This window comes from Cupressus sempervirens, chromosome 4 (genome assembly GCF_028749045.1).
Source record: "Cupressus sempervirens isolate cs-2001-9-10 chromosome 4, ASM2874904v1, whole genome shotgun sequence".
NCBI classification, from domain to species: domain Eukaryota; kingdom Viridiplantae; phylum Streptophyta; class Pinopsida; order Cupressales; family Cupressaceae; genus Cupressus; species Cupressus sempervirens.
Window position 1 is genome coordinate 375,071,782 of NC_143121.1, and position 24,792 is coordinate 375,096,573.

Genomic DNA, 24,792 nt, shown 5'->3' on the forward strand with positions numbered 1-24,792 from the left:
AAGGAATTTTCAAAATGTCCTTTCTATTTAGAAGGTTTGCAACCACAATTAATTGACAAGCTGACCTGACCGGATAAAAATAACTTGGTAAGATCCCATTTCTAAATAAAACATATGAAGTCCTTGAAAAAGAGAAAAAGATAAAAAAATAGGATAAGGCTTATTTATCTTCAAACACTTAAAAAAATAGGATAAGGCTTATTTATCTTCAAACACTTCTTGGAAGGTTTGCAACCACTTAAAAAAATCTAAAAGCTAACCTGCTCAAACAGCTTGCAACATAAAACTAAAATTGACAACAAACACATCCTCCAAGTTAAAGCAAAGACCCAAAAAAGTGCTAGTCATTTACTGAAGCATATAAAATGACAAAGCAACAGAAAGCATTGTGTGCTGGAGTTCACAGTCGGTCCTATTCTTCAAGTTCTGAAGCAAGACAAAAAATTGCAAGACAGAAATTATAAAACATACATGAACAGAAACACTCTGTTTATCACTTGAGTTATTTTCATATTCTGTAAGATGACTTCTTAATAAAAATCCCAATTGATGTATAAACTAGCATTTGCACCAAAGGGAAGTGCAATGGTTACACCAATAGTAATATATTGGAAGTACAAATGGTCGTATTAACATTTATAAAATTGAGATTATGATCATAATAGCATCTACTAAGCTTTGGTCTTTTTTGCTTTTTTTGGTGTTTTCTTTTTCTCCTCTTTCTCCTTTTTGTTTTGCTTCTTCTCCTCTTCCTTCTTTTTGTCCTTTTTCTTCTCCTTCTCCTTCTCCTTCTTCCACTTCATCTGTCATTTCGCTCCTCCTTGGTATCCTCCTCCTCCTCCTCCTCTGTCGCCTTTGTCCTCCTCCTCCTCTTACTTATTTGTCTTCTCCTTCTTCACCTTCTCCTCCTTTTGTTTCTTCTCCTCCTTCCCTTCTTCTTTCCCTACTCCTCCTTCTTCTCCTTCTTCCTTTTCCTCCCCTTCCCCTTCTTCTTCTCCTTCTCTTTCTTCTCCTTTTTTCTTCTTTTTCTTCTTCTCCTGAACTTCTAAACTTATGACTTTAAGCTAATCCTAACTCCAACCTTAATGTATGACATCATATGTTATTAATTTAATTTTGCTAAATATTTTTTGATAGATCCATTAGTTTGAAAATTATAATTAGATTTATATCTACAAATCACAATAAAATATTTTATATATTTAATCAATGAAGAGTTATTAATTTATTTTAATTATTAAAATATTTAAACTTTTTAATATTATTACTATATATAAGATTTAGAAATAAAAACATTTAATTACAAATCTAACAAATTCATTTTTTATAAAATTAAAATATTTTCAAAACTTTATCCAATAATATTAAATTAAAAATAAGATTATTTTTATTTTAAAAAATTATTATTAAATACTTTTGATAAATCTTAAAATATAATACTAACTAATTCAAGACATTTCATTAAACAACAATTTATTATCTAGTAAGACTTGCAAAATTGGGCCCATGAATGGGTCAAGTGAAGTTGATCTCACTCTTCTTCCTAAGAATTTAATAGTTTGGGAAACACCTCTTGTGGGGTGGTGGAAATGTAACTTTGATGGAGCTTCTAAAAGGAACCCAGGGCCATCAGGGGCTGGCTATATAAAAAGGGATGCCAATGGAGATCTTATTGGTCTAGGGGAAAAGGCTCCAAGATGGGACAAATAATGTGGCTGAAGCTGAGGTAGTCTTGTTGTCGATAAGAACCTCCAAGAAACTAGGAGCAACAAAATAACATGTAGAAGGGGATTCCTTAATCATTATTAAGGCTGTTAGCAAAGGATCTTTGGGGCCTTGGCATCTTCATAGTTACATTTCAAACATAATCCAAGAATTAGCTTCAGTGGAAGACTTCAAATTTTCACACAATAAAAGAGAAGGTAATAAGGGAGCAGACATAATGTCAAACTGGGCCTTATCTTTAAAGGTTGGTGAAGTCAGGATTGAAATCTTCCAAGGAATAGACCTACTTAGTAAGGAGGAAATAATTAATAATCAATAAATGCTTGTCTTGAAGAAGAGGAAAAGAGTAGGATTTTTAATTTTGTGGTGTGTAACATAATAAATGCAAGGATGGTGATTCATCATTACTCAAGTACAATTGCTCGACAGTCATTTTTATGGCATTTTGTGAGGAACTCACTTCCACAAGCAAGCAATGAGTCTGCAATTCAGAGCACAATGGAAACCTCATTTTCCTTAACCTGCATCAATCAACAAAATCCCTTTTTTGAGTAGGTTAAAAAACAAAGGTGGGATTTATTGTTTGCGTTCAAACATGAACAATTGTAAGAAGTGATTGAACTGCTTTTAGGAGAGATGGTTTTCAAAGTGAATAATCGTCACAGGACAAACACAGATATTTATTCAATGATCAGACTCTAAACCCAAAGTTAAGTTGTGTGATGGAGAGGCTGGTGCCGGTGAATCAAGGGTTGACATGGAGGAAATCTTGCATTACTCCATTCCAAAGGTAGCTATGTTGTTGAGGAACAATGACTCAAGCATTCAGAAAGTAGAAGGACCAATGCTAACTCCATTTTGTGCGGAGGTTTCCCGAGCACCAGTGCCATGAGAGGTTTAAACAAGCTCAAGTTGGCCAGAGTAGAGGGTTAATGCAGCCATGGGCAAGAGACTCTCCCAAATTATGCCGCATGCCCTGAAAGAAAAAAGTTAAGTGTGAGGTGCATGCTCTATTTTTCCTCCATGAACAGGATAAAAGTTAATGTGTCCCAATTTTTTGAAAAGATTTTCACAAAACATGGTAGTATGTTTTTCAATCTCTTGTAAGAAATGTTGGTTTTGTCTGGAGAACTACAATTTGGAGGGTTTTTCTGTACTTCTCTTGATTTTAAATTAGGGATAGGCACACTCAGGATGTAATGACACTGGCTTTTTTTCGAAAGCCAATCCCTAGTTTTGAGGAAGGGCAAGCTGGTTCAAAATTTTTTTTGTGAATTCGACATGAAAATTTTGGAGGTTTAGATATAATGAGATATTTACAAGTCATCCCGAGAGAGGGCATGAGCATTTTGGAAATGCAATCAAGGGCTGGTGAAAAAGTTTTGTTAGTTAGCATTATGTCGAAGAGGCGGTTATCTTGTTGTTGGAAGCACTGTGTGCTTCTTGAATTACATGGTGGATCGCAGCTTCAGATTACATAATGTAATTTTTGGTTTGTGGATGGGCTACTGTTTTTTGTTGGAATGTAACTGCTAAAAGAACCTCATGAACACTCAAGATTATGCATGCTAGGTCACAGAGTTCAGTGAATATAATGCTTCAAATTCAGACTTTCCCAAATTTCAAAAATTTCCAAAAAATCGTTGGAGTAAGCCATTTATTCGTGCGGAAAGATAGGCAGTTTTCTGTGTAAACATTAAAAATTTATTGTTTCCAGAGTTTCTGTACATCTGCAGTGCTGTGTGACGGAAAAACCTGAGCGTTGTTCTCTGGACGGTTTTCCTGTAAATCTGCAGTGCTGCACGCCAGAAAAATGATTTTGCCGTAACATTCTTAAATCCCTGATATTTCTGCTGCATTCTCAAGACAGACAGCTCAATCTGTTCTTTCCTGGAAGACAAAAAACTCAACCTGTTCTTTCCTGGACCAAATCGCTCCTCCCTGGTAGACAATCGCTCCTCATACTCTGTTCTACCCATCTCCTGGAAGACAAACAACTCAACCTGTTCTTTCCTGTACCAAATCGCTCCTTCCCTGATAGGAAATCGCTCCTCAAACTCTGTTCTACCCGTCTCCATTTTGCCGTGAGCATCTGTAAGTGAGTTTTTTAATTTTTGAAGTTTTATGACTTTTTTATATCTATTGATTATAGTTTATTAAATTTTTGAGTTTTATCTTACTATTATAATATATAGTTATTAATAATTTTATAAAAACAATAAAAATCCATGAATGAAATATTTGAATGTCTTATTAAAAAAAATTAATAAAAGAATAATAAAGATTTTTAAAAGTTGTAGATTGCAGTTAATTAGATATGTAACAATATTATTATCTTAAAGAAAATATTAGAAGAAATAATTAATATTATAAATGTTTTACATGATTTTTAAGTTTTTAATAATAGAATAAAATTGTTATTAAATTTTATTTTATATTTTATTTAATTATTAAACATTAAAAATTTATTATATAAATATTACTAATTTATTGTTCTATTTAATTTCTAGAATTTTTTATCACCATTTATTAAATTGTATCATATAACAGTAATCAATTTAGATTTTAATCTAATATTTAATAAATGTAGAAACGAATAAATAAATTTAACATATCTGCTAAACATTTAGTTATTTAAAATTATATTAATTTCAAATAAAATTAATATTTTTAAATATTAAAAATATATTTTTAATACTTTATCAAGTTTTTTCTGTTTTTTAGAGTTAAAAATAAAATATCACATTTTTAATAATCTTTTAAATACATTTAGTTAATATTTTACTTTTAAATATTGAATCTTAAGTAGAAATTAATGTTTTGAAATTCTAAAGCCTTGACTTTTTAGTATAACTATTAGAGAATAAAATATCTCTACAATCTTAATTTCACATGTTCCCTCATTTTTTTTAGAAAAATATATAAAGGCGAATTTAATCCAAAAAAAATTCCTGAATTTTTACTCTTGCCGAACCTCATTCAAATTTTTTGGTTGCTGAACTCGAACTCAAATTCAATCCTTTTGACTTAACTTTTAACTATGAATAAAATTCAAAACTATTAACAACAAAAAAAAAGATTTGCAATATTATTAAAATTCTATTTTTTATTATCAAATTTATATGTTTTAATAGATTTATACTTTAAAAAAATTGTAACCAGATGGAAATTATATTAAAAAATAATAATAAAACTCTTAATCTAAGTTATCGGTTTGAGTTTGGTTCCAAGTTCAATGACCGGTTTGCAAGTTTGTCAAAATTTTGGAAAGGGGTTTGGATTCGTTAGTACATAAGACAAACACTTGTAATCATAGTGATCATACCTAGCGTTACAAGACTCAGCGAGTCTAGCTAGGACTCGGCGAGTCTCGAGGTGAGCCGAGCAAAATGAGGCAAACAGCATCTCGACTTGGACTCGGCCGAGCCTTGGCTGACTCGACAAGGTAGCTGACTCAATTGACTCACCAAGTCCGACTGGTCGATCTCTGCCATCAACCAAAAATAAATAATAAGTTTTCCAGCTCAGGGGCAGGAGGGTTTATACAAATATAACATTCAAGTATAAGTTGCATTTATTTTCTTTCGTATACTTTTAAGTTATATTTGTATAAATACTGTTAGGATGTTTGAGATAGGTTTCAGCTTCATAAGAGTTAAAATGCAAATTCTAGATTTTGGGATTTTCAAAAAATTCTAGGCTTAGCCAAATTTTAGGATTCAGCATACCTTCAACAATGTTATCTCACACAACTTGTCTTGGCTATTTGAGGTCAAACTGAAGCTGGAAGTTGATGATAGTGTCTTCACTGATGAAGACTTGGAGTGGGTTGGTTAGGTGGATTGAGAAGCAAAGGCAGTGTCAGTGGCGATGACAATGCAGTAGGCTAGAGCACAAGGAGATCCAGTGCATGACCCTAAGGCCAAGAGTGATAGATTTGACTCTCATGATGAGGATTATGAGGATGAGTATAAGGAGGAGGATCATGATGAGCATGTCACTGAGGTTCAACTTCACACACAAGGATAGATGATGGCTCTAGAGTTTTCCATGACCTATCTTAAGCATAGTCATAGGAGGACAAAGGCTACTATGAGCCTGTACTTTGATATATGTTTTGAACTTTTGATTCAATGGATTGCATATTCCATGAATATTATAGACATTTGACAATGACACTACATTTCTATTATCTTATTTAGTTTAAGTAATTTCTTTTAAAAACTTGCATTTATACTTATGTGATCTATGAAAAGTTGTGGATGTGTGAAATTAACATCTATTTATCTCAATTATTGTGTATTTCATGTTAAATGGTTAAATGACACATGAAAAAAACTTAAAATCCTTTAAAATCTTTGAATTCGATATGTTTTTAATTGTCGAGTCTTTGCCGAGTCCAGTCGCCGAGTCCGAATCTGAGTCTGATTTGGGCCTGGCCGAGTCCAAGCCAAGTCTAAGGCTGGTAACATAAAAGATTCAAAACATTAAAATAAATCATAGCTTCAAATGCAAGAATTATTGTTTCATGTTCATTGCTCAAATAAAGGAATAAAAATCTATTACTATTCTAAGTTCTTTAATCTTCATATCCATTTTCATTGTTTTCTTCTTCTTCATCTTCTTCTCTGGCATTAGTTGACTCAACAATAGAGCTAAGACCAAATGAGATCAGCAGCAACAACAATTGTATTGCCATCAAATTCCTCAAAAAATGACAATGACAATGAGAGACCACAAAATATGACAATGAGAGGCCACCAAAAGCATTTCATAAAAAACTGTTAGGGTTGTGGCCCAAAAACTTATTAAATTTTGCAAAAAAACACTTTATTGTCGTTCGTGGGGTCCAGAAAACACGTGGTTCAAACTAGATTCAAACTTGGTTCGATTTTTTTGTCCTGGTTCACTTGAGTTCAAACTTGGATCGAACCAGAAGGCAAAAATTGGAACCATGCCCGAACTGGACCCGAACTTCGAACCAGTTTGAACTTCTGCAGGTCCAGGTGGTTCAAGAATGAACTGGTAACTTAACTTTTAATTGATGAAACAAAAAATTATAATTCTACAAACATCTTTTCATGAATCATTTAAAATATCCTTGAATCAACAAAAAGAAATTTACATCCTATCAAAAATAATAATACTAAAAAGTATTGTATAATTTCAATAATAATATTCTTTAATTGGTCTTTTCCTCTTTTAAATTACATTATGCACCCTCATTCATATCCAAGATAAATAACTACACAGAGAAACTAAAGATCCAGTTAGGTTTTTCTACAAATAATTTACTCAATATCTGTAAAAGAAATCCATGCATATTCTTCGGCAGCAAAATATTTAAGTAACCTTTGTAGATGTTGCAGAGTAGATAGATTTGCAATTTTCAGTTTGTAAGATTTTTTCCAGGGATTGAAATGCAGTAGCGTGCAAATTAAAACAATATGTCCATACAAGGGTGTTCTCATATGTCATACCTAATGTGTTGGCTCGGCCATGGTCTAAGAGAACTCTCTTTAGATTTCACTAACAAGAACCCTCAGACTACTCTGTGTGGTAGTACTATCAAGAGGGTAAAAGTTGCATCATCTTGTCAATTGGATGCATATCTATTTTCTTAGTGAGAAACAGGGCAAAAACTAAGAAACTTGACTGTGTATCCAAAGTAATGATCCATGGGGACACAATCCCTAGGGGTCAAGGTGAATCTCAAGGGTTTGGGGAGTCAAAGGGGACGTCCCTTTTTTTTGAAAAATAAAATGCTAATTTCAAAATTCAGCACTCTGTAGATAATTTTTAAAATTTCAGCTTATTTAAATAGCTAGCTCCCTGTTGTGCCGAAAATTCATCAAAAAAATTTTGTTATCCAAAAACCACATCTCCATATCCAAAAAACTCACACGAAAACTGGTCCAAAGACATCCACTACACCGGCAATTAACACTATGAAAACAATTATTCTCTGGTAGCCAAAATAGACAGATTTCCAAAATAAATCCTTGTACACGAAAGCAGTATCTGCAATTGGTTTACTTTTGATTAATGAAATGGTTAGCATCGGATTGTTGTAAGTTAACATAATGTAAAATTGCAGTTTTATGCATAAATTTGGTTTGCATCAGTTTGAGTGGAATTATTTGTTACACAAGAAGTTATCGCCTGATGCGGTTACATCAGTATGATTCTGTTCATTGCATATTTGAATAAGTTGCGCACTTATGCAATATCTTCATTAAAAATTTCAATTAACTAAAATGTATTGACAGGTAAATTGCTTCAAGGAAGCAAAATTCAACAATGCGTTTTAAATGGAAAGAAAATAGACCACTCTCTTTCTAAGAAAATCAATATAAAGAATTGAAGTATTTTGATATTATGAGAAAAAATAGGTCGCATAGAAGAAGATTGTATACCAAGGCATAATGAGTACACAGAGAGTAAGCAAGTTGTCAGAGCCAGCTTGACGGCTAGGTCCAACACTTTTCACTTGCATTAACTCTGCCAGCCAGTTCAATCCAACATGGAGGTCCTACATAGCAGCATGCCCTTGCCACTATCATGGAATTCAAACGGTCAAACAACAATGTCTTTGATATTTTTAGCTGTGAAAACAAAATTCTGATCGGTGGCTTAAAAAAGCCTGATGTCCTTTCTATTCACAGCATGAGATCTCAATTAAGATAAGGCAGTGATTGCTATGCTCGTCCCTGTCTGCCAAATATTCAATCATTTTTCTACCTTCAATGAAATCGCGCAATTAAAACCCTCACGTGCAAGCTTTGAAAATCAAAGACTTTGCCCAAATCAAGAAATCGCGCAATGAAAACCCTCTACCAGGCTTGCAATTTTCAGCAAAAATCTTCGAAGACGAACCACAAAATTTTCATAAAATACCTCTAACGATTTTCATTTCTAAAAATCGGAAAAAACATATTTCGAGGAAAAATTCCAGGTCAAAAGAGCTTAGAATTTTTCTTTAAAAATTCTCCAAGTTTATGAAATCCCCATCGACCTGCTTTGATACCATGTTATGGTAAATCAATGTTGTTGTAGTTGCATTAAAGAAAGGAGATGAAAGCTCCTTATATAGATTTACAGAGACAATGTTTCTACAAGAAACAATCGTCAGGCAGAAATAGAAACTACCTAATAAACTGAAGACTAACTAAGATGGCCATTAAAGAAACATTATAATATTCTAATACAATAGAATCTTGAGCTACTCTTTATTTTGAACACTCAGTTCAAGGATGTAATCTTTGAGAGCAAGATAGAAAAATAACATGATTATATACAATAATTCACTTGCCAAAATCATTAATTAGGCAATGAGGATGCACTTCATAGTTGTGCCCACAACAAAACTTGACTCTTTGAATCAAACTATACCATCTAAAAATTGGAGGTGGGTAAAAACAATTACATCATCAATGGCCACAATTCTTCTACGGCTATTCAACTTAGAGAGTGCTATGAAACAGCCCAATGCTTCAACCATGAGAATGAACCATAAATTGAAAAGGGATCACCTTGATGAAAACCTAGAGAAGCCTTAAAAATTCAACATCTACCCATAAAAGAGGATGGAGAATTATGGTATGTATGTGCACTCAAAGATTCAATCCTATCACAATAGGAAAAAACAAAAATTTCCCAACATTTTCATTAAATATCTCTCACTATCTCTATCATGTGAAATGATTATATCAAACATCGTAATCATACTTTACTTTTCAAATTAGAGTTAGAAAGAGAATGAATAATTGTGATCATAACTTTAGCAATAGCTCTTGTAGAAAAAAGCTACTTTACTCTTGAGAAGTGTAGAAGGAAGCAAGATGTTGAGCCTCTTTAGAGAGGATTATAAATGTCATATTACATTACGTAATTCACCAAAATTCTACAAAAAGGAGCAATTTTGAAATAAAAACAAATAAATGTGCAATTGAGAGTGGACTTTCCAATGTCTTCTAGCCTCGTTAGAAACCGCTAGTGCCTCTTTTCTGTCATGCCCAAAATACCGAGCAAAACACACCAACAATTTATTTTTTTAATCAATTAATTCATTATATAAATGCAAGCTACACAAAAGAACCTATTGGAAAGTTTGACCAAGGATTAAAGTGAGTCTCGAACACATATCATTAAGATACATAATTGGAAGAAATACAACACATCCATCAAGGCACATATCCTTATTCAAATGAATCTTAGACAATGTCAATTTAGTTTCATCCTAAATAAGTAGTTTCATGACTTTTAAGGAAATCTTCTCAAGCATTGAAATGAATCAAAGGCTTGATCATGTTGAGTACCAAGAGATATTTCCTCGTCATCCAAAGGTGTTTATCAAGTCTATAGGATAAGCATGCTGAGGTTCCACCCATTTTTTCAACCAACCAGAACATGCCAAGCATCCTAATGGAGGTGCTTCATCATATTATGTCTATATTCATTAAATGTGCCAAAAGAGGAAAAGTCAAAGAAAATTATCTTCTAAAAGAAGATTTTTTATAAGCCCATGTGACATTTTAGCATTGGCCCATCAATGGGTATCTTCCATTATGAGACTCTACCTAACCTTTCTCCTTGTTGGCCCACAAAGCAATGTAGTTTTCTAATTGACCCATGAGGTAGTACTCTCTTATAATTGGGTGGGCATTTAACAATTAACAGTTGTGACAACCTTTACCAGGGTTTGTAATGGTTTAATCTTGGCCCTTGATCTCAAATTGATCTTGGCCGTTGATCTTGAATTGATCTTGGCCTTTCAATGTAATTGAACAAATATAAAAGGCCAAAGCTTTCTCATTTGTGACTCGTAGGGATCAGAGAGGAGATTAAGATTGGGGAACGGAGTAGGAGAGAAGACTCATTCATATTGTTGCCATAGTGTTATCAATGTAATTGTTAATTCATTGTGGTTCTTCATGGTGGATTACTTGCGTTGCTTGGGAGTATTGCATGGTTTCTTCAATTCCTTACTTAAATTAGATTTCATTTCATGTCAAGTAGAAGTAGAAGTAGATAGATAAAACATGTTGTCGAATGGTAATTAAAGGTGGAGCTAGTATCCATACTTTTTGGTACTTGTTGATTGTAAATAGAAGTGTAAGGTTAGTTTGGGCCTAAGTTGCAAGCGCTTAGCTTCAATTGGAAATCTTCATTTAGATTACACCTTCATAGGGTATTCGAATTAGTAATAATGTGAAAACTATTCCCACATCCGTAGAAGATAACAGCCTCCTATGACTAATTGACAAGATGACGTAAGGATTGGTTAAAAGCTCACCGCGTCATCACCATTACCTTACATTCTTAGAATTCAATAGAATTTCTAAACCCTTTCCCTTTGCAATTTGTTTGGTTAGAAGTGATTGATGAAGTTAAAATCAAGTTGATATCCATTGAATGAATATTGTATGTCCCTTTGTGATAACCAGCATATCAAATCATTATAATTAAGTCCATGATAAGAAGGAACATTTGGATTATCTCATTTGTTCACACAATCCATATACATTGTTTAGAATATGAGCATCCATGAGAGTTGGAAATTTAGTATTTCATCTTAGAATATTAAGTCGTTGACTTTGCATGTTGTAGTGGAACAAACCTCACATTGACAGTTCCTCAAATCTAAGAAGATTTTAAATTAATTTGATATTACTCCTCCAATTAAGGCATCTAGATTGCCCAAGATTGCCTCAAAGCTGGGTTTAATCAAGGAAAAATATTCCTATTACAGCAAGCATTGAAGAATGAAATTATTTGATCTTCCTATTTCCCTCAAACAAACAAATTTCTCTTTATTTTCAACACCAAAAGGTTTCTTCTTTGGATTGATTGTCCATCATTTTAACAAGAAAAGATCTTTCTTTGAGTTCACAATTTATTCCAACTGCTATTACTATTTCATCAAGCGATAATAGTTACCTTTCTATTCTAATTTCTTTGTGCAAATTACTTTGCTGAACACAATTAAATGTATCATTGAATTATTTTGAGAGAGGACAACTTTTCTGATTTGTTCTTGGCTTCATTTCATTTTTAATCTAAGCTATACTTCGCAAATTTCCCAAAACTGATGCACAATTCAACTCAACTCAACAGGCTAGCCAGATGTTTCATGAATTGATACCACAATAATATGCATCCCTGCTGGTCTGAATTTTTTTTAGTGTATTTGAATACTTACGATTGCAAATTTTGATGCCAAATAAGTACAAGAAAATAAAGTAACTTGCAGCAGTACAAACAACTCAGAAATTTACTTAAACACAGAATGCAAGTAGCTGAAAATTTCCAGATTGAATTACTGACTTGCAAATACAAGATTAATCCAATATAACAATGATCCAGTTCATTTTTACAGGCCACATAACAGATATCAGCATACTCATTTGTCAGAATAGAGAAAGGTAGTATGCAGCAGCATAAACCAACAAGAATGAGGAAATTCAAACCCTAGGTATGTAACTAATCACCTCCAAATTCAAACGGCTTAGTGAAAACAATCATTCCAACCTCTGGACACCAAAATAAGGAACTTAAGCAACCTCCCACTCAGCTATAAAAGCAGCGACCAGCAACAAGAATGATCCAACTATTCTCAATCCTTACCAAATCATTCCCTATGTGCAATGTAGATGGCTGAAAACTGAAGCACATTATTATCAATGGACTCCAATGTGACTCCTACAATGAAGCCACTCCAAATCCTCCAAAATATCTCTCTCAACAACATGAAGAACATCGTCTACGAGAGTTTCCATTCTCACGAGCCTGTAAGAAGCACATGCTCCTTCAAACACAAAAGCATGAACAATAACTATTAATAATATTCAACATTCCCAAATGAGAGCCCCAATCCTCTTTCTATAGGTTTTTAGCCGCTTTTCAAAAAAGCGCTCTTTTTGCTTTTTGCTTTTTGCTATTTGTTGGGATTGCTTTTTTCCACTAATTTTTTCAGTGATACTTTTTCCCGTTGTTCTTTCAGTAGTGCTTTTTTGCCATTTTTTTGGAATTTTTTCATTATGTTTTTTGCTATTTTTTTGAACTGCTTTTTCGCTATTTTTCTGGACTTTTTCTTGCTTTCATTTAATAAGACTCGGTATCCTTTATAATCTCCCAATGCAGTATTAAATACTAAAACCACATCCTTTAACATAGATCACCTTTGATTTAATGTTTGGCCTCTATAGTCCCTTCATTTAATGAATAAAATAATATTAAAGTCAAATCTTTGATTTGAACTTTATCAACTCATAACTTATCATTACTGAATAACAGACTATATCAACTCTCATGATTAACATCAAACCCAACTCCGCCATCACTACTGAAAATAGCAACAGATTTTGTAAGTGTTCATCATTGGCTTACTAAAAATAGTAACTATAAGAGAGAAAGTAACCGTAAAAGGCTCCAAAAAAGAGATTTACATTCCTTGTACCAGTTTGAATAAGAAACTGATTTTGTCAACAACAACAAAGTTTCCTAAACTTGCTTAGCAGCCAACGGGAATCTCACGATTACGCTAACATAGTCTCCATGCCACATTGTCTTAGGACATGTTTTCTATTCTAGTCCTTTAGAATGTGGTTACAAGCAAAAATAACAATTGCAAAGGAGAACATTATTGAACCATTCTTCTAGGGGAGTCTTGACCACAAATTTGACCAAATCAAGACTGGCTCATGTTGGAAAGATAAATTTTGAAATTTGAATGGGACTCTAGGCTACGTGAATATTGCTTGATCAAACAAACAAGAAGAATGTCATATAACCTTGGGCAACAAGTCTCACTTTCTCTACTAAGTTACAAAAAGCAAGTCTTCAATTTGTTCAGATGAAGAGCCATTTTTGGGCACAATTTCCAATTGTTCATTTAAGTTTATAAGGGAGTTGAAGTCAAGCAAAACTGACCAGATTTATAGACATTTCCTTGTTTATCATTTGAAATCAACATCACGTTATAATCTCCACAGGCAATAGAATGTTATTCCTTACAAATTCCACTGCATCTATAGCTGAGACCCATAACAATTTTTTTAGAAGGTGACTCAAATATCTATAGAATTTTAGCAAACAAAATTTAAAATGAAGGCCAATCTTTTCACCTGAAAAAATGAGCCAAAATGTCCACTATAATTGAGTTTCCAAGCCAAAAAAATACCAGTTCGCCAAACAACCCTAAAACCTAAACAAAAGATGCATTTAATTTGTCCCTTCTCTAAATAAAAGTATCGACCCCTATAAATTCAAACTTGGTTTCATACAGAAGTATGGTTAATTTTTTCGTAGATTGAATCAAAGCTTAATAAAGCATCATTTGTCAAGCATACTACAGCCCCTAAAATTCTAAGTTTGGACCCTCATCTGAACAACTATGAAAAATTTGCCCCCAAAATAGACCTTGAATTGAATTTGAGAGTTGTTTGTTGGCACTATTTTTTTAGTGGCTAATATCTGCCAATTGGCAAATAGAGGAAATTTGGTTAGTCAATATTTGGTTAATAGTTCAAGGCATAAGTCAACCCAAATCACCATATAAACAAAAACATTGCCCAGTTCTTATATCTCTTTAGGGGGAAAGGAAAGGAATAGGTTCTTAAAGAAATCATAATTAGTGACACTAGTTTAATTTCCTCAATTGTTATTGTCGTGACCTTTGGTGCAAATATTCATCTTTGTCTTTTGTGATTCCTTTGAGAGATTATGTTGATGTTTTGGTAGCTTTAGTGGGATACACCTGTAGGATCAAAGAGAAATTAATATAATTATATATATATATATAAAAGTTTTCCATTATATTGATTTTATTGATGAATAGACATGTCTCATTAAGGGGCATGTCTCTTCTCTTGGTTTATTCCTTGTACAAATACAAGAGGACGTTGTCATTTGGAAAACACATTCCAGACATTATGGCAGTTCTATTACATCTGCAGCAGTCCTAAGAAAAACAACATGGTATCAAAGCCAGTTTAGGCTGCAAATGCAAGAAAGTGTTTAAAAGCATGGTATTAGAGACAATATAGATTAATTTGAATTTATATTTAATAGGTCTCCCTGTCAGACAACATTAAAGATGGACAACAAATTGGCACCCATTGATGCAAAGTAACTAGAGAAGCGTAAAGAACCCACCTTGACATCTGAAAGTGTAGTTTCTACATATCACTGGAAATGGACTTCCACACGGGTCATTAAAGATTAAGTAATTTTCATTATCACCAATGTACTCAAATAATAAGAGAATATAACAATGTGGAAACAACAAACTAGTCGCTAGTAGAAATTATATAGAATCCCAATCCCAATAACATCCTTGATTGCTTATGATATGATTCCGCTTTGCCGGTATATGTGTGAAGTCTTTGTGAATAAAATCGATCAAATGCAAGAATCCCACTAAAGAAAAACCAATTAGAAGTGTAGCATGCCATTTGAGTGGGTGACGTCTAAGGCTAGTGAATTCTTGTAAAACTGATGCTCTTAGATTGGAGGCTCATGAATTTTTCAGTACTATCATTGTTCTCTAAATTTGGTATATGATTGATGTATTGCAAAGGCTAGTGAATTCTTGTAAAACTGATGCTCTTAGATTGGAGGCTTATGAATTTTTCAGTACTATCATCCCTCTCTAAATTTTGTATATGATCTATGTATTGCACAAGGGTTCTTCTCCAGCATTTATATTGATCGTGAAGAAATTGTTTGAAAGTGTAGGCATTAGCACCTTTTATGGGGTCTTCATGAGTCGAATGCGAATCTGTGAGAATCCAAATAAAATTGGTGATCGAATTGGCATAACCATTGATGGTTTTGAGCATTGAGAGTACCCTAATTTTTGTTCATCAACATGTATTAACAAGCTAATAGGAGCCAAATATTTTATCGACAGCTAAAATCAAAGCAATTTCAATTCGCACGATGAAGGTGGTCACGATTCTCATAATTCATCCAACATTACCAACAACTGCTAGTACACCTTCAGGCATATGTATTTAGATGATCACATTTGTCGTGCCTAGTAATCTAGACTTCATTGTGGTCAATGGCATACAAATTGCTTCAAAAATCTGATATATAATTTTCTAGGCTATTGTGTCGAATGGAGTTGAGAAATATCTATGATAGAACTCCATCGACACTAAAGAGCATAGGTAAAAATGGTCAAAGGAAGATACAAGGCATGTTATTGGTCTCGAAAGGAAAGTATGGGAAAAGATATATTAAAATCTTACAAAGAGAAGGTTCATTGTCCCATTGAAGGACAAAGTTCATACACTGTAATAATAAAGTTAAGTGCATAAGATATAAAAGGGTCGAATGGGTTTCGGGTTCCAAAAGGTAAAGTGTATGTGTATTATTTTACGCTTCTTTTATATATTATTTAACTCCCTTAAATTACTAATATATAAATAGATATATGTTTAAGTTTTAATTAGAATATGGAAACATATATATTAGTATAAGGAGACAATAATAAGTTATATGGAAAGTAATAAAAATAATGAGATGAGTATTTTTATATCTGTAGATTGTTGTTACTACTTTTATAGTTAATCTCTTATTCATATGTACTATAAGAGTTATTTGCCTTGACCTTTTCTAAGGATTCTCTTGCAAGAAAAGGGGGATTAATATCAAATTCAGAGGGAGTCTAAAACTTCTTCAAAGGTAAAGGAGCTCAAAAGATTGATGTTGAAAGGGAGTTTGACATGATCGTCTGAAGGAGCAGATAGATGATATGTTTCACTTGATCTTTGAAGATTTTGATCATATCAAAATGAGAGGGAGTTTTGACCTTAGGTAAACTTTTGGCATCATGTGTGTGACTACATGATTTAATGAGCCTACCCCTCGTGTACATCATGAGGAAGTGATGACTTCCAAATGATCATCACTTGTATTTGCAGAAGATATTGAAAGGTGACGATCTTATAGTAACTTAATTTTCTATTATGATGGATATCTTACAATGTCTATGCAGATCATGATAGAGTATACTTTACATGGTGGATGTTTATATAATACACATTATGAGAATGCATGTGCACATACCTTATAAACATTTTTTAGTACATGGTGAATATAATGCAAATTGATGTTCTAGAGGCCATTACACAGAGTACTTGGTGAATATCATGCAACTTGATGTTCAGGAAACCATTACTCACAGAACTTGGTGAATATCTTGCATCTCAACATTTTGAAGGCCATTACTCAAAGAGTATCTGGTGAATATCATATATTGTTATTCTAGAGACCAATACTCAAATGTGATATCAAAATGGTGAATATCATATGTTGATATTCTGGAGACCATTGCCTTATTGAGTACATAATGAATATCAAGTGTTGATATTTTGGAGACCATTACTTAGAGTTTTGGTGAATATCATATGATGATATTCTAAAGACCAATACTCTTGATATCATATGTGATATCAAAATGGTGGATATCTTCTAATCAAAGATATCTTTAAAATTTGCTATACCTAATATTACCAATGGTGTAATATGTGTTCTATGTTTATCCTCCATAGCTAAGAGTGAGTGTTGATGTTTTGGTAGCTTTGGTAGGATAAACCTGTGAGATCAAAGAGAAATTAATATAATTATATATCTATACAGCTATAATTTAGTTTGCAGTTATATTAATGAATAGACATGTCTTATCAAGGGACATCTCTTCTCTTGGTTTGTTCCTCATACAAATAAAAGAGGACACCGCTATTTGGAAAATGCATACCAAACATTGTGGCAGTACTATTACATCTGCAGCGGTCCTAAGAAAAACATCAGATTATTACATTTGTCACAAATCCTTACTCAATTTAATGATAGGAATGAAATTTATCTAACTTCGTCTCTAGCTCAATGGGATGTTCCACATTTAAATCACTTGTTTTGAGTGTTACAAACCTGATCCAAGTGGCCCAAATTCTTGTGATTGTTTATACCAAGACAAGATCAAGATAATGAAGGCTAAGACAAGCATACTCAATGGCATTCAAATGCGGATCCTTACAAGTATCAATACGATTGACTTTCCCACCAATTGAGTAGAAGCTATAATGAATCATTTTGAAGTGTTATATTGGACTATGTTTTGGCGCATCATTTTGAATGTTGCTTATTGATTTGCATTTTATGCAAAACTAAGTATTCTTAGAATTTATTCAATTCATTCTAAACTCCTAATTCAAACTTTGACATTAGGTAATTTGGCAAAGGTGAAGAGACCTTTCCTTATGCAAATGCTTTTAACGATATTTCATGAAAAATATTGAAATTATTACTCAATTTTCTTCAACTTCCCAAACCTAGCCAAGCATATGCCATTGAAGTTGCTCAATAGGGTAAGCTGGACCAAAATACATTCTACTTGTCCAACACTGAGCTTTTGATGAAAACAGCAATTTCTTATTCACCGTTGATGGGGAATAGTTCATGTTTGAGTCTTCATTACCGAATTAAAATTGCATTTGCTCTATTTGCAAACAAGATTTTTGTTATTTATCCTTGGATGTATTGAGGATTCCCTATTTCTACCACACTGGTGCCTTCATTGGCAGGTTTAGCATCCCAATTTTGTAGGATCATAAGTGTCAGGCCAATCTTGGTCTTCACTCATTTGGCACCCATAAGAACAACCTCTATAAAAATTCACTCACCTGCTCTTTCTTCCCCTGTTTATATATTTTAGATACTATTTCATATATAAAAAAATTATTACATACAACTACTCATTCCCACTTACAGCTTTTTTAGATAACAAAGGAAAGCCTATCCTGATTTTTTATTTCTGCGTCGTCATACATTAATAGCCAACTGAAACAGAAGCTATGGCTTTAATTAAGAAAGGCACTTTGCCAGAGAGAGAAAATGAAGGGATACCTGTGCTGAAGAAACCAAAACATTATAATCACCGGAACAATTAAGAGAAAATGCAGGGTGTGCTGACTAAACTTCATCATTCCAGATGCCTTAAAAATCACACATCAACTTTTTTCTTAAAAGCTTAAAAGAAAAGAAAAAGATGCAAGTAGTTCAGGCTTTATAAGGACTATACATGCATTATTGAGAGATAGTATAGCTAAAGGGAGTATTGATACACACATGTGCAAACATATATTAAGACAGACAAATATGTTTATAAATAATACCCATGACGTAATCCTATTTCTAGTTTCTATGCCTCACCAGAATTTTATTTGGAACGACATGCTATCAGCAGTTGTCTGAAAGAAATGACATTTCTAATCTTTTCATTGAAAAATTGCTAATAAAAATGTAATTCAAAAATCTTATCTTATAGCTACTTTACCTTTCGACTAATTGGGCATAATTAATTGGAAAAGACAACCCATCATCATCCTCATCCCCACTCTGCTTTGCTGACCTTGAATACCAGGCATGGTACCGCCTAGGAAGAAGCTTGTGCTCCAACAGCTCGTTCCAAAGTTGACCACAGGTTCTATGGCATGGCCCACCAGATAGAAAATGCATGATCAGAAAATACACTTCCCTAAGATCAATATCTACATCCTCCTCTGTAGGAACACCCATTTGTATAACTGCTGCATCAACGTGAGCCTCCTCATTTACCTTGCGAATAAGCGAAGGCATAATTGCAGAACGTGACCCAGCATGTATCACTGCATCACTCAAGGGAACCTGCTTGCGCACAGCCATTGTCTAAGTCCCGCCTGAATTTGAAATTCAATTAATTAAACTCAATAAGTAGAGCAAATTACCAATTATAAACCTGTTAGCAAAAGAAAAGTAACAATTATTAATTACAAAACAAGGCTCAGAGGGACAAAGATAGAAACATCAAGTATGCTTTTTTGACTCGATTTACAGGTTCTGATGGACATAAAGTGATATTATCATTTTTCACGTGCAATCTTACATGATCCCATTTTCTCAATTTCCATGAGCATTCAAAATTAAATTTACCACTGTACTGTTTAACAGCTTCTCAATTAAGTGAAACCTTGACATCACGTGCATTGCTGATGGTGTTATTAGTAATATTTTAACAAAGTCCAGATCTCCTAACCATCCATATAATATAATTAAGGACAGTCTACACTAAGTAATTTGTGGCTGCCATATCATAAGCAGTGGCAAGCAAACATTTGTCAAATGCAAGGTGAATTTACTTAATCACATGAATGTGATATGTGTTACAATAGCCTTGATCCAGGTTGCCACCTACTATTTAACCTAGATACCAATTATATTAAATTTACAAAAGGATTTCTTAATAGTAAGCAAACTCACCAAAAGAAATTTAAGTCGCCATTCAACTGTTTTTCTTACATACCTTTCTAATAAATTTTAATCAGAAACTTGTTTAGGAGTAGACAAAATCACCAAAGAAAACCTGGTCCTACTAATTTGCCTTAACGATATTATAACCAGTCTTAATCAACAACAAGTAATTTGTAAATATAGTCACAAAGGACACTAGGTACAAGCGTGGTGCTACCATTTTCAAACCAGGATAATAGCGATACATGAGCTGTGATACACCTATAATATACGTATATCCACTAGAAGATGTAGATGCAGGTACATGGTTCAAAAGATTTCTTGTAAATATGGATGCTATCTCCCAATTCACCTTGTGGAATGTACAAAATCTATAAATATCTTCGAGAAATATGGATAAAATCTTAAGCAGCACATAAATATATAGTTACTGAAAAAAATTCCACTGGAAACCTCTTCTATTCGCACATCTTCAATAATTTTTAAAATTGAGCTTAGTTACAATTGGAGATAGGATTAGAAGTTGAGAGATGGGGACATTACTTCAAATTAGGGTACTTAAATAAATGAATAAGTTTATGACTGCATTACACGTACACATTATCGCTAGAAGATGCGAATTTCCTGGTGACTGAACGTTTTATAACCAATTACCCGCTACAACAGATTCAATCTGCGACAAAACATATGTTGCCAGACCCTAAACTAGCTTCGTTCTCTAGCCCTATGAAGGCCCTAACTATAAAGCCCAGGGGTTCCCACGGGCCCGCATACTAACAAGAAGCCCGAAAACTTCAAAAAATATCTTACTGTTTTAAAAGAAAAGAAATGAAAATAAAATTTAACTTTAAACGGTCGCCATATATGATAGTTTATAACAAACTGAGTTGACCTCTCTTTCATTAAGTCAATTAAAGATGGAACTAAAACCCCATACTTAATAGGCTTCAAAGGTAAACCAAAAATCCTTATATGTGGGCATTAGAGAGAACTTACATGCTCAATACTCCTCCAGATATAACGTTGGCCAACTTGTTTCTCAAAATTTACGCATCTCAAGGTGTAAAGGTAAATAGACACCCTAAAATTAATTCCATCGCATCTCTTCTCCCTGCATTTTCTCTTTCCAGACCCTAATTTTCACAGAGCCGTAAATCCTTCTGTTCAGAGGCTTCTAGAAACCCTCTACAAGTTGTAGAAACATCTCCAATCAAGAATAATCGTAATCCCCATCAGGAAAATAGCAAAATTCGCACAGAAAAACCATCCAACTGTCAAAATTCGAAATTCAGTATACCTTTTTATGTTAAATATAGCCCGAGACAAATTAATTTGACGCTGGCAGGTTTCAAACTTGAAACCCTTAAATATGACGACCCGGACTAAAAAATTGAATCAAAAGGGCCGATTGTTTCAGACTGCCGGACAGATTGGAGAAAAATCGAACACAAATCCTCGCGCAGGAGGCAGCTGTCAATAGGGAAGAAATACAACTCTGTACAAATATAATTCATTGATTTTTAAATTCCTAAACGTGACATTGTTTATACTAAATTGCTTTTATCCTTAAGGATTAACTTATTTTATTATACCGAAAACTGTAGATTAAGCAGGTGTATCGGCGACTGATTGGTTGTGTTGACGGTTTAGTTAATTAATTATAATTTACATATATAAACCATGATTTTATTTTCCTCTTTTTCGAGTTCTCTTGGCTTAAACTAACTTTTATATACTTTGCCTTCCCAAGGTAACCAGCATCGAGAATTTAAAATCCCATGATCTTTTTGGTGTGTGCACTTTTATCTATCTATAGAGCGAAACGTTGATTTTGTCTATATAGTTTTGAAAATGTCTAGACCTCGTATGACTCCAAGGTTTTCATGATTTTGATAGTGGATGAAGGTGATGCTTAATGAAGGCTGACGATTTTATTTGTGTCACTTTTTTTTATTTTTTAAGTATTATATATAAACAATAAATGTCATTAGTTAGTTTTTGTTAGAAAAAAGTATTATTAGTTATCTATTTCTTGTACATCTGATTTTCTAATTATTAGTTTTAAAAGAGTTAAATATAACTAAAAATCTATTAATAAATTTCATGTGTACTAGTTAGCTTTTTGGTTTTATAATTGTTTAATTTGTACATGATTATTAAGGTATTTATGCAAGATTATTGGGACATTTGTTCATAAGTATTGGGAATTTTGAGTGCACAACTATTGGAACATCTTTGAGTAGGTATCTGGTGATACTTTGAAATGTTAACATTTTGACCCTTTAACACGTAATGAACTATATAGGGAGTTTTCTTAATATCTAGAAGCTCCAAAAGATATTTTTTAAGTAGTTAAATCTCATACAAGGACAACCCAGAAGAATTGTCGAAATATAAAGTATGTTAGGCTCTACGGATGCACAAAGGTGGCTATAACAACTACAAGTACGCATCTATTGTAGTATCTTTAATGATTGAAGTGTAAAACATATTTTATCTAAAAATGTGTTTATAATGTTATTTTTAATGAGATATTTTTAATATTAATAACATCAAAATTAGGGTGTTCAGCTTTTACATCGACAATCCAAATGTACCTTTAACAAGCTATTAGTCAAACATTATCAACACACTAACAATAATAATTCTTATCATTAATTATATGTATTAGTTGATAAGTATGAATATTGTTATAATCTAAAGTGAAATTGCTTTACACCTGAAAATCATGTTAGATGTACATAACAGCAATATTTTTCTTAAATATTCTTTACATTTCATTTTTTGCAAGTGAATAATGATTTTATTAGGGATGAGAGACAAATATTTTGGTACAAAAATAGAATGATTAAGCCCTAAAAGGATTTCCAAAGATTAATTTTGGCAAGGCATATAAGGCCAATCAAGGTCTTGCTAGTATAGATGTGATCCTTAGAGATGGACAGGAAGGATATGTGTAATGGACACCCAAGAATGCCCAAAAGCTAAATCAACTGCTGAAATTATATTAATGCCGAGAATGTTGCAATCAATTACAAAGAGATGTATTCCAAAGGCCAAACCCTAAGGGAATGACGTCTAGAATGTTACAAGAGAGGATGAACGTCCTCTAATGCCAAGAAAGATATGTGATTCACACATCCAAACTCTTATCAAATGCAATTCACAATCATCTGATACAATAATCCCATGCTCAACAATGAGACTTTCAGCCCTATTTATCCTTTTCTTCATCCTTCTAGAAGGAACTAAAACATTAATTAATTGCAAGTGCTAGAAGCTTCCCCCTTCCAATAATTAATGCACTCTCTAGAAACTCCTCTCTTGCAATAATTAATTGTGCTTCTAGAGGCTTCCACCTTTCCAATAATTAATACACACTCTAGAAGCATCTCCTTTGTAATACAATAATTAATTTAATTAATTTAATATAAAGCCACCTTTTAATTTTAATTTATTTAATGGCTTTATAAGAAATTAATTTAATTGTTAAAGTGGGAACATTACAATCTGCCCTCCTTGAAATTGCTTGTCCTCAAGCAATCCAGCAATACAATGAACTCCAACCTCCACCCGGATCCCAATTGAAGTAGTATGCGACATCCTTGTGGACATTAACCCAACTACAAATCAGCATCATTAGGACCAACCACATGCCGTGCAACCTAGCACCCAATACTTGTGCTGATGGTGAAGAAGTTAGAATGTCACCAAAAGGTAACTCCGTATAAGATCTATGAAATCTCTTCTTCCCAACTGCTGCAACAAAAAATTGAATATTTGTAGATGGTGAAAACAAAGCCCAACTCCACTCAGGAGAGTGATCAATATCAACCTCAAACATCAAATTTTCATAAGACAATGTGGCATCCATGTTGAACATAGTACTATCGCAGAAGTGAACATCTACACTTTGTTGATCAATAGTATAATATGACTCTGTCACTATATCACTCAGCTCATTAGCAATAATAGGTGTGCTATCATCAAAGCACACATCTACAACTGCATGCATACTACTAAACTCCTTGTTGGATGGTTCAACGGACACAGAAGTGGCTGCTGATATGACAGTATCCCCGCATTCTCCTAATCCCATTATTGTTGCATTGCCATCCGCTGACAAAGCTTCATATGTGGACTCCTGACTATCACCAATAGCATAGCCCGGTGGTGTCTCAATCCCATCTGAAGAATCAACTACCTTCTGCTCTAGAGCAACATACAAATCGTTAATGTTGATGCCCATCTTTCTAGCCATAAGTTGCAACATCATATCCATTCGCCTATTCTGCTCCTGTTGCATACGACGCCCCTTCTCTAATGTACCTAGTAATCTAAATATTACATTTTCTTGATCTGGACTGATATACATTTTGTCAAACACTTTTCCCTTTATCTGGCTATCTATATGATCTCCACAAGATGGGAAGATTTATAGCTCTGATACCATTGTAATGGGCACCTACTCGTTATAACTTCATGAAACACTTTGTAAGCAAGCTCTGATACCACTGTAATGGACACCCAGGAATGCCCAAAAGCTAAATCAACTGCTGAAATTATATTAATGCTGAGAATGTTGCAATCAATTACAAAGAGATGTATTCCAAAGGCCAAACCCTAAGGGAATGACGTCTAGAATGTTACAAGAGAGGATGAACGTCCTCTAATGCCAAGAAAGATATGTGATTCACACATCCAAACTCTTATCAAATGCAATTCACAATCATCCGATACAATAATCTCATGCTCAACAATGAGACTTTC

General features: G+C 33.4%; 1 protein-coding gene across 1 annotated transcript in view; it reads right to left on the reverse strand.

The window, feature by feature from the left end:
• Positions 1–21,550, reverse strand: part of LOC149561636 (WD40/YVTN repeat and Bromo-WDR9-I-like domain-containing protein) — a 129,694-nt gene extending 108,144 nt beyond the window's left edge. The window contains exons 1-3 of the mRNA XM_089825218.1: positions 21,320–21,550; positions 21,019–21,207; positions 19,070–19,451 (exon numbers count right to left, since the gene is read on the reverse strand). Of these exons, the coding sequence (XP_089681344.1) occupies positions 19,070–19,437 (368 nt within the window). The 5' untranslated portion in view covers positions 19,438–19,451; positions 21,019–21,207; positions 21,320–21,550. The remainder of the gene's footprint in view (positions 1–19,069; positions 19,452–21,018; positions 21,208–21,319) is intronic.
• Positions 21,551–24,792: the final 3,242 nt, after the last annotated feature.